Source organism: Artibeus jamaicensis, unplaced genomic scaffold (assembly GCF_021234435.1).
Source record: "Artibeus jamaicensis isolate MK-2021 breed Jamaican fruit bat unplaced genomic scaffold, CSHL_Jam_final scaffold_537, whole genome shotgun sequence".
Taxonomy (NCBI): Eukaryota; Metazoa; Chordata; class Mammalia; order Chiroptera; family Phyllostomidae; genus Artibeus; species Artibeus jamaicensis.
In genome coordinates, this window is record NW_026522047.1 from 22342740 (window position 1) to 22360246 (window position 17507).

At 49.7% G+C, this 17507-nt stretch overlaps 1 protein-coding gene across 2 annotated transcripts in view; it reads left to right on the plus strand.

Moving 5' to 3' along the window:
- TMEM131L (transmembrane 131 like) overlaps positions 1–14111 on the plus strand; it is a 139177-nt gene extending 125066 nt beyond the window's left edge. For both annotated transcript variants that reach the window (XM_037168121.2, XM_037168122.2), the window contains exons 27-35: positions 35–159; positions 2913–3079; positions 4267–4452; positions 5564–5642; positions 6528–6610; positions 9962–10082; positions 11230–11321; positions 12868–13007; positions 13699–14111. In XM_037168121.2, the coding sequence (XP_037024016.2) occupies positions 35–159; positions 2913–3079; positions 4267–4452; positions 5564–5642; positions 6528–6610; positions 9962–10082; positions 11230–11321; positions 12868–13007; positions 13699–13974 (1269 nt within the window). In that variant the 3' untranslated portion in view covers positions 13975–14111. The remainder of the gene's footprint in view (positions 1–34; positions 160–2912; positions 3080–4266; positions 4453–5563; positions 5643–6527; positions 6611–9961; positions 10083–11229; positions 11322–12867; positions 13008–13698) is intronic.
- The last annotated feature ends 3396 nt before the right edge of the window (positions 14112–17507 follow it).

Below are 17507 nucleotides of genomic sequence, written 5' to 3' on the forward strand. Positions count from 1 at the left end.
ACTTAGTTTAAGTTTTTTTTCTCTCTCTCTTTAGCAAGAAGATCCTTATAGGAAGAAGAAGCTTCAGGAGAAAAAAGAAGGGAATTTACAAAATTTAAATTGGAATAAAAGCCGAACATGTAGAAAAAACAAGAAAAGGGGAGCCGCTCAGGGCTTGAGGTTTGTAATTTCTATAATTCCTTGAAGATTTGGATCTATTTTTTTACTCTGTACTTTGCATTTAGCTCTTATCTTTTAAGGTTATTTTTGTTATGTTGGCTACAATGATGTGAGACGGTAGATGTTTGTATTTTGAGATAAATGTTCTTTTCCTTTTCATTAAATTTATTGGGGTGGCATCGGTTCACAAAACCATACAGGTTTCAAGTGTAAGCTCAACAAAACATCACCTGCATATCCATCATCCCAAGCTAAGTCTCTTTCGGTCCCATCATCCCCGTGTTGCCCTCTTCCACCGCCCCCACCCCCGGTCCCACTGGCTGTCACCGTGCTCTTGTCTCTATGTGTTTTACCTTCTTCCATCCATGTTGATTTTGAGAACATTTATGTGTTTTTGAGGTCAATGTTCTTAAACTTTATTAATATTTTCTGGTTGTGTTTTCATTTATTTTGTTAAAAGTACCTTTGAGTGCATAGATTTTTCAGATTTTTACTTTATAAAGTGCTAAAAGCTGTGGGAGGTTTTAGAGGAAAAGCTTAAGTCGGGCTCCATACCAGGACCTGCCACGTGAAAGGGGGTGGTCGCCACTCCGGGCCACTGCAGGTCCCTCCGGCAGCAGCTGCGGGGAGGGAGGGGCCCCTACGTTCCATGGTCGCTGAGAGCCGGGAGCCAGACAGGGCCAGAGCCGGGCTGTCAGGTGCCCTCCTGTGGCAGCGCGGCTACCTCCGGGCACTGGATCTCCCTGAGCTTCTCTTTTCTTACCATTAAGATGAAGGAGCTGACAGTATTTATCTGGGAATCCCGGATTTCTGTGTTTCTGGAAATATTCTTCAAATCTAATTTTATGGACGTTTCTCAGCTTCAGGTACCGCTCCCCGCTCCTCACCCCCCGCCCCAAACCAAGGTCAGTAGTGTGTACACTCGAACTCCAGGGGCTAAAGGAATTCTGTCTCCGAAGGTTGATTTCTCACATTCCACACGTGTCCTGGCCGAGAGCCTCCAGGAGACGTGGCCCTGCCTCTTCCTCTCTGGGTCTCGAAGGAGCTTTTCGTTTTCTAGGTATCCCTTCCCTTCCAGGGCCCCAGTTTAGGAAACTTAGCCCCAGCTCCCTGACTCTGGAGACTACCGTCTGGGCGCTAAAACCCAGGCCCTGGGCATTAAGCCTGTTACTTCCCAAGTAATCCCTCTATCCTCACCTCCTGGCTGTTTCTCCTTGTGAACATCTGAGGACTCTCTCTCCCCTGAGCCCAGCGAGGTACTTAAATGTGCTTCTGTACAGTTGCCCCCTGGCAGCTCTAGGTTTGCCCGGGGCCGGGGTTCTACCTTGCTGCGTTTCCTCTTGTTAGTGGAAGGGAAGTGTGGGCAGACAGCTGGCACTGTGGCAGTGACCTCGATGGGAAGCGTGTGGTACTGGTGGCAGTGTCTGTCCTGGTCCCCCGGCAGCTGCATCTGGAGCTCAGACGCTGTGACTCTGCGGCGTGACGCGCTCCCGGGCCAGTCTCGTGTGCACTCCGTGGAGCACTGGTGGGCGACTTCGTGGAGAACGGGTGGGCGACTCCGAGGGGTCTTCTGGCTCTGCTACACCTCTGGCTCATGTCCAGCGATCAGCAGCATGCAAATATGAAAAAAAGCAGTAAACTCTTTGTCAGTTTGTTGTTAATACTGAATACTAACTGTGGATGGCTAATTATCCTGATATATAGGCCAAAAAGATCTAGGCTAAATTGATTGAAAGCTGCAGTGCAGTATCCTATAGAAAGGAAAAGTTATACCTTGTATTCTTTTATTTGTACTTTCATCAAAGTTTTATTGACTAATATGGTCACTCTAAAGTTTTATATTTCCATGATATGAGCCTGTAGAACGATGTGAAATTAGAGTGTAATTTCACCAGTTAAATGTTATATATAGTTGAATGCAGATTTCTGACATGCTGAAGAAACAATGTAAAATAGAGCTTTCAAGGATCATGTAGCTAATCAGGATGTTCTGAGAATATGATGCGGAAGAAGTAGGTAGCTGCTTCTGTCTATTTCCTCTTTACCTTGAGCGGTCAGAAAGCAGTGAAACTGTGTGCCGCATCTCACCCTGTGGATCTTCTTAACTGCCATCCCACAAACCTTACATGAGGCCCGAAATTGCGCCGTGTGAAATAATCACCCAGGTATCCCATAGCATTCTGTGCACATATGGCCATTTACAAGGTTGTGTGACAGTTCTTCCCTTACGGAGTTCATGGTCTAGTAGGAGAGGGGTTACTATTGGACCATAAACTCTTTGGGGGAGGCACTCTGTCCTTTGTAGACACCACATGTTTTCTACCAATACCTGGCACATGGTTGTCCCTTAGTAAATGTTTGCTGGATGAACAATTAAGAAAAAAGCTGACCAAATGCTCAGCACCCTCCCCCAGACACCAAGGAAGACAAGCCAAGAGTCTTGGATTCTGACCCTGGACTTGGCCGCTTACTAGCTGGCCCCGAGTGACTCATGTATCCTGTGGAGTTTCAGTCTTCTTACTGTAAAATGCAAAAATAGACTAAAGGACCTCCAAATTGATTCTAGTTCTAACACAGCAAAATCATTTTCTTCCGGATACCTTCCCTTTACTCATCACCCTCCCCCATCAGAGCCAAAGGGAGAGGTCTCCAGGCGGTCCCTGTTCCCATTCTCACCCGTAATAAGTCTCCTGGAAAGCAATATGCACAGATGTATGATAACACCCGAATGTGGCTTTCTGTGGCTCTTCCAGGCCTTCTGAGCAGAGCGAACTGAACCTTGTGTGCACTGAATTCGAAAGGTCTGAGCTGAGCCGCACCATCGATGTCAGGAGCTGGTGTCCGCAGGAAAGCTCCGGGGAAATGTGTAAGACGGGCGCCGGCATCAGAAGAAGCTCCCCCGTGGCACAGAGAGATGCAGGTATGGACCCTGCTGAGCTACCAACGGTGCTGCGGGGGGACTTTCATGTCCTCGAGGAAGGAGTCCCTGTGGGAGAAGTGGCATCTCGATGAGATGATCACTTTCCAGGCAGCTCAGCTCACTAAATCCCGAATGGAAACCTTTCAGGATGAGACTAGAAAGCTAAGATTCTCTTAAGCCTGGGACAGGCCCCTGGTGTTGCCTCCTCCTCCCTCCCAACCTTCCTGAAATCTGGCCATTCTCCACTGTCCTCATGCAGCCTGTTGAAGGTTAGAATGGTAGCCTTTGTCACAAACCTGAGCCAGCTGGTCACTGGGAGTACGAGGCAGAGGGCACCCAGTGCTAGGTCCTGTTTAGGGCAGAGCTGGAGGCTAAAGGGCCACTGAAGTTGCCAGGGCAGGTGGAGTATGGGTTGGGGGCAGGTGTGATCCCGCCAGCCAACCCCCATGTTCCCAGACACATGCCCAGGCCCGTGTACACAGGGGGCAGAGTTAGTGGGATTCTGTCTTTGTCTGTTGTTCGTTCCCTAGACACTTGTGTTGCTTTTTGGTCTTATTGGAGCTTCTCCCCACCCACACATAAATAACACTTTGAAGCTCTTAGTGGGTATCTTCATTAAAATGAGGGGGGAAATTACCTACAAACCTCAGTCCAATAGACTAGCCTTGGTTTTATTTTTTTAATTTTTTATTTGACTGATGAGAGAGAGAAAAGGTTGGAGGGTGGGGACATCAACTGGTTGTTCCTCTTATTCATGCCTTCACTGGTTGATTCTTGGATATACCCTGACTGGGAATCAAACCTGCAACCTTGGCATATGAGGGTGACAGTCTAACCAGCTGAGCTACCCAGCCAGGGGTGGCCTCAGTTTTGTTGATAGAAGTGTTTGTTATTCCCAGAACCATTTTTAGGCCAAGGTTATCATTGGTATGGACCAAATAAGCCCCCAACAAGTTTAATTGCCCGTCCATAGGCAGAGGAGACCTAGCTCATCCCTGCTGTTTTCTCAGCGTCCCATCATTAGTTTCAGGTCACTTCGTTCTTCTCGTTCAATGAGCAGAGTTAGCTGACCCTGAAGTCGAGCCTTGCTGTCTTAGGAATTTCACCTTTCTCCTTTGATCAGAAATGACATCGAGTTGAAAATTCAGCGACACCTGGGGTCAGCTCTCCTCTCTTCCTTCCCGCAGAGGGTTACCTCCAGAAGCCCGGGAAGAAGCGTGGGGAGAAGTCGTGCTCCGATTCCAGCTCGGACTGCGGCAGCTCCTCGGGCAGCGTGCGTGCCAGCCGGGGCAGCTGGGGCAGCTGGAGCAGCAGCAGCAGCTCCGACGGGGACAAGAAGCACGTGGCGGGCCCTCAGCACTTCCTGCCGGCCGGTGAGTCCTGCTGGCCTGCCCGCACTGGCCTCTCCTACCAGCAATGAGGCTTACGGAAGGAGGGCTTGTCTGAGAGCCCAGGGCACTAGCCATGTAAACCTGGGCAAAGCATCATGTGTGATTTCAGTCTGTTTCTCAGCCTTTAAAAATCATTATCAGGTTCCTACCTTCCCCGGGAGCCTTGTGAGTTATTGTCCTCGTAATCTCCATAAAATTGTAATGCCACCGAGATTCAATGTAATCTGTTTAATACTATGTACTGTGCATAAGAAGGTAAGATCTTCTCCAGAAATGCCCCAGTCCCGGCCCCTAGGGGACCCACGTTGACAGCGCAGGGGCGTGGGTGAAGGCAGGCTCTCCGAGTTTTCCAGGCAGCGTGGGTGGTCTCCACAGCCGGCTGAGCACAGCTCCGTCCACTGCTGAAGACAGTGGGCTTCATGACACTAACGCAAGGGTTTTTCAAATTCGGTCCTTAACATTAACGCAAAATAGAAGCGTGGCTTTTGTTAGGGGGGAAAGGCTGACAGAAGGATGATGAAAATTTGAGGGTTATGTAATATCGGGAGAATGTCCTCAATATAATTAATGGTGTAAAAGACCAACAAGGCAAAGTATATATGAGATGTGACCTCAATTTTGTACATATATGTACATGTAAAAGAGATCGTAAACACTGTCCCTCAATGTTGATAATGATGTATAATTATAGGTGTCTTATATTTTTCTTTTTTAAATGATGTTTATTCTTATAGCTTTCCTACAATGAACATGCTGCTTTTATAAACTGGAGGGGTCTATTTATGTAGCAAAATTTCTTTTCTCAGGAAAATCACCCTTAAAAAGTTCCGTAATAGTCATGGTTTCAGCTTTTTCTCCATAATTACAACATTATTAAGCCAACATGTATAAACGTAAATGTTAGGTTTTATTACGTTTCCAGTGAAAAGATAAAAGACGCTTTAAAAATCACATCACTGAAGGTGTGACTATCAGTGTGAAGTGAGAAACCAGTCACTCGTTCGGGGTTAACGACATTGGCCCCGTGCGCATTATAATACATCATGCCGTTGAATCACGTTTGTGAAAACTGACGATTGTTTTTTTTATGCAGGAGACCGCATGTCACAGAACGACTTCCCCTCGGACACGCCCATCGCCCTGAACCTTTGCCATAACATCTGCAGCCCCACGTGAGTGTTCAACCTCGGCCTTCACTGTATGTTTTGGGTACTGCTGATTCCAGCAGCATGGTTCTTCCTTGTACTTGGTTCTGTGGGTTAAAGTAGGAGAGCTTGGTAAGGATATATATAGGGAAGTAAAATCCGACTTTACAGGTAATTCAGAAAAAAAGCAGGATTCTACTGAGTGAACACGGCTCATGTCAGGGTGCCTCTGGTCCTCTCTGTGATGTGACCACGTTAGGAAGTCCCCCCTCCTGAGGGTACAAGGAGGAAACTATACTTACAGGAAGGATGGGCGTCATCTCCCTTTTGCTGGGACTTGAAATAATGCTGAGCGTGGGCCACCTGGTGGATACACAGTGTTTACAGCCCCTCCAAATGACGCTGACAGACTAAATAAACAGCACCTTCCACTGAGTGGTGCGGAGGGCGTGTAGGAGGAAGGGTTCGGCATGAGGACAGGAATTGGTTCTCTTAAGGCATCGGCCGCGTCGTGAGAGGATGGGCTGGCGTTAAAATTAAATTGGAGAGTTGGTGAAACAGGCTCAGCTGAGGTACAAGGAAGGCTCTGTGAGAAGTGTTTTTGTTACGGGAAGAGAGTGAGCCAGGGGTCAGGGCTGGGTGCCAGCAGGTGGCAGGCAGAGAGGAAACTGTAGATGACCATCTGGACCTCAGGTCGAATGGTTTCATTGTTGTTTATTAAAGGAGGACTTTGCTGGATCTTGGGAATTTAATATTCCTCAGCCCTTTCCAGGCTGTGTTCCATTATGTCTCTAGTACGTGTTTTTCTTGGGGGAAGAATCCATGTAAAAATTCAGTCACACTTGATTATGCAAATTCAGTCTTTCCTTGTACGGAAACAATGAGCAATCTTCATTTTCTCTCTTTCCCCAGAGGCATGAACAATCTCCCGCAATATGCAGAACCTCCCTGTCCCAGTCTTCCTGCCGGGCCTGCAGGCGTTGAAGAAGAGAAAGGTGAGGCTCCTGTGTCTTGCTCCAGACACCAGCCAGGTGCTCTGTGTAATGGGCCGAGGGGCATGGGGCATGGTGGGGAGGCTTGAGAAGACAAGCTGGTTGGGTGGGGCAGAGCCATTGCGCCAGCATCCTCTTCTCTAAGCCGTGTCAGTGGGCTTCTGTGCACTGGGAAGACACCTGCCTTCTGCAGCGGCATCGTCACGAGCCTCTGACTTTGGCTCCCCCCTCTGCGCTGACACCGAGCTCCCTCCTTATAGCTGAGGTGCAGGGCCCGTGGCCCTGGGGTGGTGCAGGGCCGCCTCTGCATGTGTGGTTCCCCTTTCCCAGCAGTGAGGCCCAGGTGGAGGGCACACCAAGGGCGAGTTTCAAGCTTCTTAGCCTACTTCTGCTTTCCTCCTCCTTCCTCCTCTTCCCCACCTGCCCATGCCCTGCCAGTCCACTAACGAGCCTTGGCAGCCTTAGAGACCAGCCTCGCTCCTGCACCAGGCCTGAGGCGGGGTGTCCAGCCCCTGCAGGCCCCCACTACCTGGGAGAGGACAGCAGCCGGGAGCTGGAAATGGGAGTGGGTCAGAAGGAAACCCCACTCCCACCTGGGGGCCTCTCTCTGTGGGGGGGTAGCTCCAGTCCCCCCTCATTTTTCTTCTCGTTCTGTGTTACCTCCCGTCGCCTTTGTCTCCTGCTGCCCCCTTCCTACCTGAGGGTCAGGAATCACAGCAGGACAAGCCATGACCTTCACTCCCACATGTGACCTTCACTCCCACATGTGACCTTCACTCCCACGTGTGTACTTGCTGTTGTGTATCCACGTTATACTGATTGAAAAGCTTTCTACACACTGGAGCAGGTTTACTCTGCAAGTTTAAGGCTTCTGTGCTGTTCTTCGCATACATTTTGGACTTGCTGCCAAATTATCAATGGAAATAAGTTATTTGTGAGCTGGGTCTAATGACTAGGCCAGGAAAGTCAGCGTTTTCCGACTTTAAAAAAGCCAGTAACTTGCTCGGGCAAAGTCTAGGCCAGGTTTCGATGGGGACTACCTTTATCTTTCAGGCAATAGAGAAGAGAGAGGATTTAGTTAATGGGGAAAAACAAAAACTGTGTCCAAACAGACCTTACCGTGTGACTGTGTCTTTGTTGTCGGTGGGGAATTCCACGCCCTATCGTGCCTTACTCCATGGGCTCTTGCCTGTGTGTTTCAAGGGTCCTTTATCTTGTTCCTGTGAACAATCTGCAGTTACTTTTTAACCACCTGTTACAATCCTTGGTTAGGGTGAGGTCACTAGAGCGATGACCCTGTTCACAATTACTGTCCACAAAGCACTGGTCCCACCGCTTTGGACTGCCCCTGACCTGTGTCCGCGTGCTTTTGTTCTTGCCCAGCTTCAGTTCCCTGATCCATGGTTACCGGCACAGCCTTGCTTCCTGTCCCTTTATTCACCTTCCAGAACCTCAGCCACGGTTCTGCCCAGTGCTCCAGCTTCTCTGCCTGCTCGCGTGCCGGGGAGCCAGACCGCAGAACGGCATCCACACACGCCGACCAGCTGCTCTGCGAATTCGTGACCGCTGGCTGCGTGTGGGCCCCGCTGCGGCAGTCCCTGGTCCCTTCCCCCGCCACTCTTTTCCTGACCACACTTCCAGTGCCTTCTGCCTCACGCTCTTAGTTGGTCTTGCTTCCTGAGTAATTGGGAAAGTGAGAAGCAGTTGAGTCCTTCGGGAGGCTGCCACAGCCCATCCGCCTGCTGGCACCATCGTGAGTTGTCAGTGTGACCCTCCTTTCCAAGGACGCTGTTGAGCACATTTTCGCACCCCTCCTCCCTCATCAGTTTTTCTCGAATCGGCAGACGAACATGCTGCATACGGTCCTTCCTTCTGTGGCATCTGTGATGCTGGAAACGCGGCCACGTCCAGTGCGGTGATGGACCCAGGGAGCAGTGCGGCCGGTCAGGGAGGTGTAGGTGATTCCAGTCCATCTTCTCAGACCTTGGCAGGGGCTTTGACCTGAGTGGCTCAGAAAGTTCCATCAGAACCCAAGATTCATCCTCATATTTCATGGCCCCAAAGGGGTCTTCTGCCTGCCATCTGCTGCTTGCCAAGCGACAGACCAACCAAACATCTGGGCCATGGATAATAGCCTAAGAGTCAATGAAAACACACAAGTCCAAGAGGAGAGTTGGCCCTGAGCTATGAGACCGCCGTGGGTCAGCCCCCGAGCAGAGTGACCGTGTGTTCTTGCTTCCCAGTGGGCGCTGAAGTGGACAGTGGCATGGCCTGGTGCACACTGTCAGGTCTCAGCCAACCCTGCCACCAGGGCGCCAGGCTCGGGGGAACCTCAGTGAATTGAGGGCCCCAGTGATCTTTGCTTCGGGGAGCAGCGAGGGGGATCGAGTTTCTCTGGAGGAATAGCAGCCATTATTTGCCCCTGTAAAACTGAGATGTGGCTGGGGCCCAGCCAGGCGCTCAAGCATCATCGTGTTTGCTCTAATGCCCCGTGGTCCCAGGTGTCTTGGGGGTGACTAGGACAGGCCCAGACACTCGTATACAGTGTGAGTTGCATCACAGAAGGAACCTTGAGCTCAGAGAACCCATATCTTTTATAACAGGCAGGATACACACCTCCCTCTGCCCAGAGGGAGTCACTGCATGTTGCGAGCCTTTTGTTTAGCCAACATCCTTAAACAGGTAGTCCAGAAGAAAGGCATTCAGGGCCTCTGCTTCCGGGGTGCACAGAAACGTGAGAAGCCGTGGAGGCTTCTGTCCTGGCAGTCACTCCCCTCATCCCCCACTGCTCACCTCGTCCTTCTGGCCACACAGTGTCCTTGCTGCTCCGGACTCGAGCGGCACATTCCTGCTTGGGGGACTTCACAGCCAGCACCGCTCCCTGTGCCTGGAGTGTGCCTCCCTCACGCGTCCTGGGCTCGCTCCCCAACTCCTTCCCATCTGGATGGCTCGGATATTCCCGCCATGAGGCCCTCGACCGCCCTGTTTAAAGTCCCCATGGCCGTCATCACAGCACTTGGAGTCCCGGTCGTGCTCTACCCTGTCCCCTTCTGTCCCCGCCTGCCCTCTGGAATGTGCACCCGTCTGGCGCTGAGCTGGCATCTGTAACGGGGCCTTGCAGAAAGCATGGCCCTGTGTCCTTGTCAGGTCATTGTAAGTGTCTCGTCCGGGTCAGGAGACAGCCGTACACTGTCTGAGGTGAAGGTCAAAGCAGTGTGCTCTGTTTCCGCTTTACATTCTGCAAGAAAATCCCGAAAGGAGTCGGGAAAGCAGACGTGGTCAGTGTGTGGGGGTGACGGAGGGCGTTTCCTGGAGGGAAGAAGTGGGACTGAGAGGCCTTGCTCTCTTCCTTAGGTCTCTACCCGCCTGGAGACCTGTGGCCCACGCCGCCCGTGTGCGTGACCAGTGGCTTCAACTGCGCTCTGGAGAGCACCGTGCCCAGCGTGATGCAGGGGCCAGCCCCGGTTCATAATAGGTACAGGTGTCTCGGCTGAGGGCCTGCGGTGGGGATGTGGATCCAGCGGTTAGGTGGTCCTCAGGGTCCAGGGCCAGGCTTCCCTCCCCAGCTGCCTTAGCCAGGAGTTACCATCTGCCTTTTGGAGTTTCATTGTGATGCCTGAGAAAATAACAACTCAGGAATTGAGGGAAACGTGAAAGGAAATAAAAGTGATGTATAACACAGCTGGTGACCACAACATTACCTTCCTGTTTTATAGTAAAAAGATGAGCTATTGCTGTATTAGAGGCAAAATTGAAAAAGCTATCACTCCTAATCCCCACCCCTGACAGGGGTGAAGGTTTCAATGAGACTAGCCGTGAACACATTTAAATTGTTAGATTAAATGATTTGAGTATTGAAAAATAGGCATAGAATGGCTGTTCCTGAAATTTGCTTATGACTGTTACTATGTCGTTGGATGACGAAAACTTGAGAAAATGTTCATGTCTGTGCGTGATCACAGAACCCACTTGAATTCTTGGAGGGAGGTGATTGGCTTATTACAGAGGCATCTACTTCCTCGTGTCTGCAACGAGCATCCGCTCTGCAGCCAATCAGAGCGTCACGAATCAGAGCCCTCAGGGTTGTGATTGCTTCCCTAAGGCGAGTGCCGGCCTTGCTCCGAGGGAAAGGTGGGCGTTTCATAGCAGAACATGCACAAGTCCTTCAGGTGTGAGCTGAGACACTTCAAGGTGGTCCAGTGCCTCTCCCGCAGCTCTAGTTAACCATGGCCTTGGCTTCTGCCTCCGGTCAGACTTCGGCCTGATTACAGGGGAAGTGTGCTCCTCGTCCGAGCCATCCGCCCTGCCATGGGGTGCCGTAGATGATGAGTGTGAAGTCTGTCTTTGATTCCGTGACTGGAGAAAGCACCGTCTTTTTGCCATGTATAATGCGCACCCACACCTTAGCACTAATTCCCATGTATGATGCACACCCTTATTTTCGCCTCAAAAATCTGGGCAAAAAAGTGTGCATTATACACAGTGACATACAGTACCTCTTTTATTTTCCAAAATTGGGGATTTAGCAGTGATGAGGGTGCCAGGCAATGAAACTGCTTTCCTCTTCCTTTGCTCGCTCCGTGGACCTCTGTTCCTGAAACGGGACCTCTGGTTTTTTGCAGCAGTTTCATTGACTGGAGCGCCACCTGCGAGGGCCAGTTCCCCGGTGTGTACTGCCCCCTGGAGCTGAGCGATTACAACGCCTTTCCAGAAGGTAAGTGCCATGCGTTCATCCTCGGAAAGCCTCAGGTGGAGTGTGTGGCCTTAGGCTCTACCTGCAGGAGATCCTGCCTAAAATGAAGTTAGATAGAGTCGACATAACAGTGCATTAGTTTCAGTGTACAACCTAATGATTCAGTATTTGTGTATTTCGAGAAATGATTACCACACAGTAAGTCTAGTTAACACCCATCCCTGTTCATAGTTAACAGTTTTTGTTCTTGTCATAAGAACTTCAAGATTTACTCCTATCAGCTTCTAATATGCAAGACAATGTTATTAACTTCAGTTACCACAGTGCACGTCAGACCCCCAGGACTGACTTATTTACAACTGGGAGTTTGTACTTTTTAACCCCCTTCACCCATGTTTTCTGCTCCCCAACACCCCACCTCTGCAACCAGCCATCTGCTACTGTATTTGTGAGCTGTGTGTGTGTGGTTGCTGTTTATGTTGTTGTTGCTAAGAATGTGCCTTTAATCGTGCATAACCTTTGAGAATGACCTTACAGAAGGAGGCTGCTGAGTGCCTTTGCTGGGGTCTAACTCTGCATACCTGCCATGTGTCATTTTATGTGGCCTCAAAAAGCCCTGTAAACCTGGGCGTCTGGGGACTTCTACCAATGACCCTAATCTATTTCGTCCTTCAAAGAAGACTGGGTCGTTTGGATTTATGTGGATCATCGACAGGGGGGCTGGGGCTTTTGTTGTGGGCGGTTCTCTTCAGACAGGCAAGTGCACGTGAGCGGAAGCCTCCCACCTGCCTGTCCCTCTCATGTGCCCGCTCCCTGGCCCCTGAGAGGTGCTGCAGAGGAAGGAACGACGCTTGCAGGGGAAATTGTGGAAAATTGCCGATGCTTGGGTTCAGTCACCTGTCATAAAAAACAATAAGAGATATGAGATTTCCCAATGAACTGGAAAGTGCTGTTATTGTACATTACAGTATGATCATGATTTCTCATACTAGAGCTACCTTTGCAGAGACAGAGTAAACCGTGTATTAGATAATTGCACTTTGTGGCTTTGGAAACATGCATTGCTCCATGCTAACCACAGGGGGGTGCTGTGGCAACTTTTCCCTATGCTCATGAGGCTTGTGTGTACTATCTTCTTAGCTAAGCACTTGGTTTGGCGTTGCTTTTAGCAGCCCAGACCTCACATATGCAGGTGGTGGAGGTTGGCAGGACAGATAATAAAGTAAAATGTTAAGGACTGGGAAGAGCCTTGACACTATGCAAATCTATAGTTGCGTTATAGCATATTCTGTGTATTAGGAAGATACCCATCAAATTATCAAATATAGAGCACCAACCCCAGAGGCAGACCTCCCGCACTGAGGACTTCCCAGGTGATGTGTCTCATAAACAGTGTTAAACTTGAGAGTGACAGTGAAACTCCTGGTTCACACCAAGTAAGCATGTCATGTCTATCTTTAGTCTGTTAATATAGTGGTAAGGCCAGGAAAGCTTTTTTTTTTTGCTGAGAGAATTCAGTTTGTGCCATAAAAATCTTGACCTGTGTCATTGTCTCCCGTTCTTTTAGAAAACATGAATTACCCCAATGGCTTCCCCTGTCCTGCTGAAATTCAGACGGACTTCACTGATCACAACTCGCAGTCTACCTGGAACACGCCCCCCAGTGTGCCAGCCGCCTGGGGACACGCGGGTCTCCTCAGCAATCCGGTCAGTGCTGGCCCGCCTGTGCTGGGGCCCTGGGGCAGCTCCCATTCTCTCTGGTGGTTCTGAAATCCTGGCCTCGCTCAGCTATGGAGTTGGGTTCAGATCAGCTAAAGCCCACCCTGTGAAGGAGCCTACCATGTAATCAGACAGGGAGGGGCTTGCTGACCTTGACATTCTAGCCACTTCCCAACCATACCAAGCAGTGATGGTCTGTAGGTGAAATTGAATTGGGGCCAGGAAGCCTTCTGGGACACAGCCGTGGTTAAGTGGCCCGCTGACCTTTCCGTGGGTGAAAAGAGATAGGACGAAAGTTGCAGAAAGGTCATCACTCAGTGTCCGGGGACTGCTGGCCCCAAGGGCTTCCTGCCTGGGAGCACCAGGTGTGCCGTGTGTGCCGTGAGTGTCCTTCTTTGCTTAAAAGCACAACACCTTCCCCCTCTCAGATCCACTCTGGAGTTTTCTACAGTTTACACTCGAACTGTGGGCGCTTCCTGGGGTGGAAAATCAGTTTATCCAGTTAGATGAGGGTCCCTAAAGGGAGTTAAAGCAGCCCAGGTGGTTGAGAATAGATTGATAACATCTAATAACTTGGATGGACACCATTGTGGTGTCCGCTTTATCCTCGACATTGCCTTCTAAGACATCTTTTTTTAAAGAAACCTTATTTTTACCCCCCTTCTCCTTCACACTTCAGCCCTACCTCACAAGCACCCGCAGCTTATCGCCGATGTCCGGGCTCTTTGGTTCCATCTGGGCCCCGCAGAGCGACGTGTATGAAAACTGCTGCCCCGTCAACTCCGCCTCGGAGCACCCGACTCACATGGAAAGCCCCGCGGTCATGTGCAAGGAGTACTACCCAGGGTTCAACCCATTTCGTGCCTACATGAACCTAGACATATGGACCACCACGACCAACAGGAATGCGAATTTCCCCCTGTCCAGGGACTCCAGTTACTGTGGGAACGTGTGACAAGAGTTTGATTTTTAAACAATGTGAATAAACGAGCTTGTGTTTTGATGACTAGTGTAAACTGGTTCTTGGGATAGATTATGGATATTGGTGAATATTTTGGCACTTTTATATGAAAATAAACCTTTTAAATGAAATCTGGGCACGTTATTTTTTTAAACCCTTCACACATCTGTGGTAGAAACTAAGCATTCGTACATTATCACTTTATAGCTCAGAAAGTGTGGCAGACATGCCAAATGACTTAAATCAGAGCAAGGGAGCCTTCCTAGGAAGGTAGGAAGTGACACACGGAGTCCCCCAGGGAGCTGGCGCTAAATGGAATGGACGTGCCTAGAGATTCTGATTTTATTGGCCAGTGGCTCATGAGATCTGAATGTTTCTTTCCAAGTTCTCCATTGCCTGTCAAGTGCAGCCGGGTGGTGAGGACTGCTGGCTGGGAAAGCCCAGCTGAGCAGCTAGTCACCTGCCTGGGTGGACCAGGTGTAGGGCACAGGGCGGCTCTTTCTGGTCCTGGTGGTTGTGGCTGCTGGGGCGAAGCCGGGAGCCTAGCCCTGTTCTGCCTGTCCAAGAGTGTTCCTTCCCTCAGGCCAGTCACTGGGGCAGCCTTACTCCAAACACAAGTACTCGGGGGGGTTAGGTGCTGAGGCACATTTGCCGCTGGTGTGTGTGTGTGTGTGTGTGTGTGAGATTCAATGGTGGGATTCTGCTAGTGTGTATGAGCTTTGAAAACATGTCGAACTTTTAATAAAGTTGTCTTATTTTTACACTTTGCTTTATCTTTATTGCAAATTCAGTAGGAGCAATGTTGAGTGGAATGCGGGGTTTGCTTGCTTTGCATTTATTTCACTTTGCCATACGTGTATGGAGCCTGGGACAAGGAGGGCACGCGTCCTGCAAGTCTGCAGCTGCCTTTCTGCAGGGAGCACCACCAAGCAGGCTGGGGCTACTAGAAACTTCTGGGGTCACCACATTAGAGTCCCAGTTTGGGTAAAGCATACCCCCAGCCCCTAATACTGAACAATGTTAGAAATATGCAGGTTCTAGGTTCATAGCCCAAAGATTTGAAAGCAGGGATTTGAATGAAGGTTTGTACAGCCCTGTTCATAGCAGCCGAAAGGTGCAAGCCCCCCAAAGGTGTGTTGATGGATGGATGGGCGTAGAAAACATGGTAAATACATACGAGGGAGCACTATGCAGCCTCAGAAAGGAAGGAGATTCTGATATGCGCTGCAACATGTTTGTACCACGAAAACATTCTAAGTGAAATAAGCCAGTCAAAAGACAAACGCCATATAATTCTGCTTCTCTGAGGTACCCAGTATGGCCAGCGTCATGGAGACATGGTGGAATGGTGGTTACTAGGGGCTGAGGGGGAGGGAGACACGTGGAGTTACTCTTTAGCGGGTATAGTTTTAGTTGGAGGAGATGTGAAAACACTTCTAGAGGCGGGTGATGGTGATGGTTGCACAACAATGTGAATCTTTATGTCACTAAATTGTATATATAACAGTTAAAATGGTAAGTTTTGTGTAATGTATGTGCTACCACAAAAAAGTAATTTATGTTGATGAAGAAAGCCCCAAAGCATTTTCAGTGTCAAATTCAAAACTTTCCCCTTGGCAAGCATATGAAACCTTAGATGTATGTTCCGCTCAGTCTCACGGTTGATCTAATTTACTTCCCTGCTTTCCCTGATCCCTCAGTTCCCCATCAGGAAAATGTGAGAAACCAAAGTTTTCCACTAAATACAAAAGAAAGTGTTTATTTGTTTAAAATATTGACTGAGTACCTTCTAGAAGCAAGGCCTGTCCCAGGGGCCCAGAGAACAGGAAAGACCAGGGCCTGCTATTCTGGCACATTCCAGAAAGGAGGGACAGGGAAGAGATAAACAAAATATTTGGAGAATATTTCAGATACTGCTACGTGCTATGAAAGCAATTAAAGGGTGATATAAACTAGGGGGAGGGGCAGCAGGTGGTCAGGGCAGTCAGGGCAAGTCTCTCTGAAGAAGTCAGACATGAACGACCACAAAGAGCCAGCTGTGTCAAGTTCAACAGGCTAAGCTTTGAGCAGAGGGAAGGGCAGGTACAAAGACCCTCGGGCAGGAGGCCAGGGTGGCTGGGGCCTGGGAGCAGGGGAATGAGGGGAGGCCACCAGGGTGGCAGAGGCTGCATCCACAAGGCCTTGTAGGCCACCAAAAAGAGGGTGGGTTTTACTCAAAGTACGGTGGGAAGCCCCTGGGGTGTTCTAAGAGAGAAGGAGGTTATCCAATCTGAGCTTCAAAGAGATCACTGACAGCTGAGTGGAGAACGGGTGCTGTGAGTGCGGGAGCAACAGGAACAGCAGCTAGAAGTCTGGCTACAGCAGAGCTGACGCAGAGAACTGGTTCGTTATGGATGGTGAGGTGGGGTGGCGGCAGCGTAGGAAGATGGACACCCCTGGTTGGGCCTTGAGAGCCGGTCATGGCGAGGCTGTTGAGGCAGGAAGAGCATTTTGGGAGGGTCTGGTTGGAGGCAGGGTCCAGGGTCCTGAGCTGGACAGTGTGAAAGACCTCTCTGGTCTGAGGTCTGTGACTATCTTGAGTGAAGTCACAGAGGCAGTCGCATCTACAGATTTGGAGCCGAGTGAAGTTTAGGGCTGGGGACATCCACGGGGGCATCTTCAGCCTATTGATGATATTAAGGCAATGGGTGCATGGGGCCTCTGGGGGAGGAGAGGAATATCGAGGACTGAGCCTGGAGCACCCTGTGTTCAGAAGTGGATCAGAAGGGGAGGCAGCAGAGGAGACTGAGAGGAACCACTGATGGGGCAGGAGGAAGCCAAGAAGCAGAGTGGGCGCTGTGTAAGATGCTGTGGGGGGTGGTCCGACAAGGACAGCGTGGACACTGGCTCTGCCAAGTGACAGTCACTGGGGTCCACTCCAGCTGGAGTGAGCTGGCGCAAGTCTAGGAGGTGAGTGGCAAGGGTCATTGTTCTGTCCAGCACCAATGATGTGCGAGCATCTTCACTCCAACGTGTACAAGGGCGACAAACAAACTGGACATGCATGTTCTGCACTAGGTAGTACATACAGGTGCTGGAATTCCAAGCAACCTGTCAAAACTATTGTAAGAGTGACAGGGAGAGTGAAACAGTAGGACACAGTTACATCCATATGATCCCACCCTGAATATGGGGGGGGGTGAGGCACCATCTGGTAGGTGGGGTGGAGAGTGATTTTCATTTTCTATGTCTGTGTTTTTGTATTGCCTGTTACAAACATGTGTTACTACCACCCCACCCTCCCCCAAAGACTTTTAATTAAATCTTAAGGAAAAGTATATTTTATTTAACAATGGGGAAAGGTAAGTATGTTAAAAACAAATGCTAGAGTCCTAATAAAGTTTTCATCATGCTGTAAAAGGACATAATTTAAAGGCAAAGGCAAAGTGAAACTTTCACTAAGCATTCCCTAATAAAAATGCTATAAAATGAGGTATGTAGTAATTACTTGGGTTAGGATTCAACACACATAAGAATGCCTTTAAATA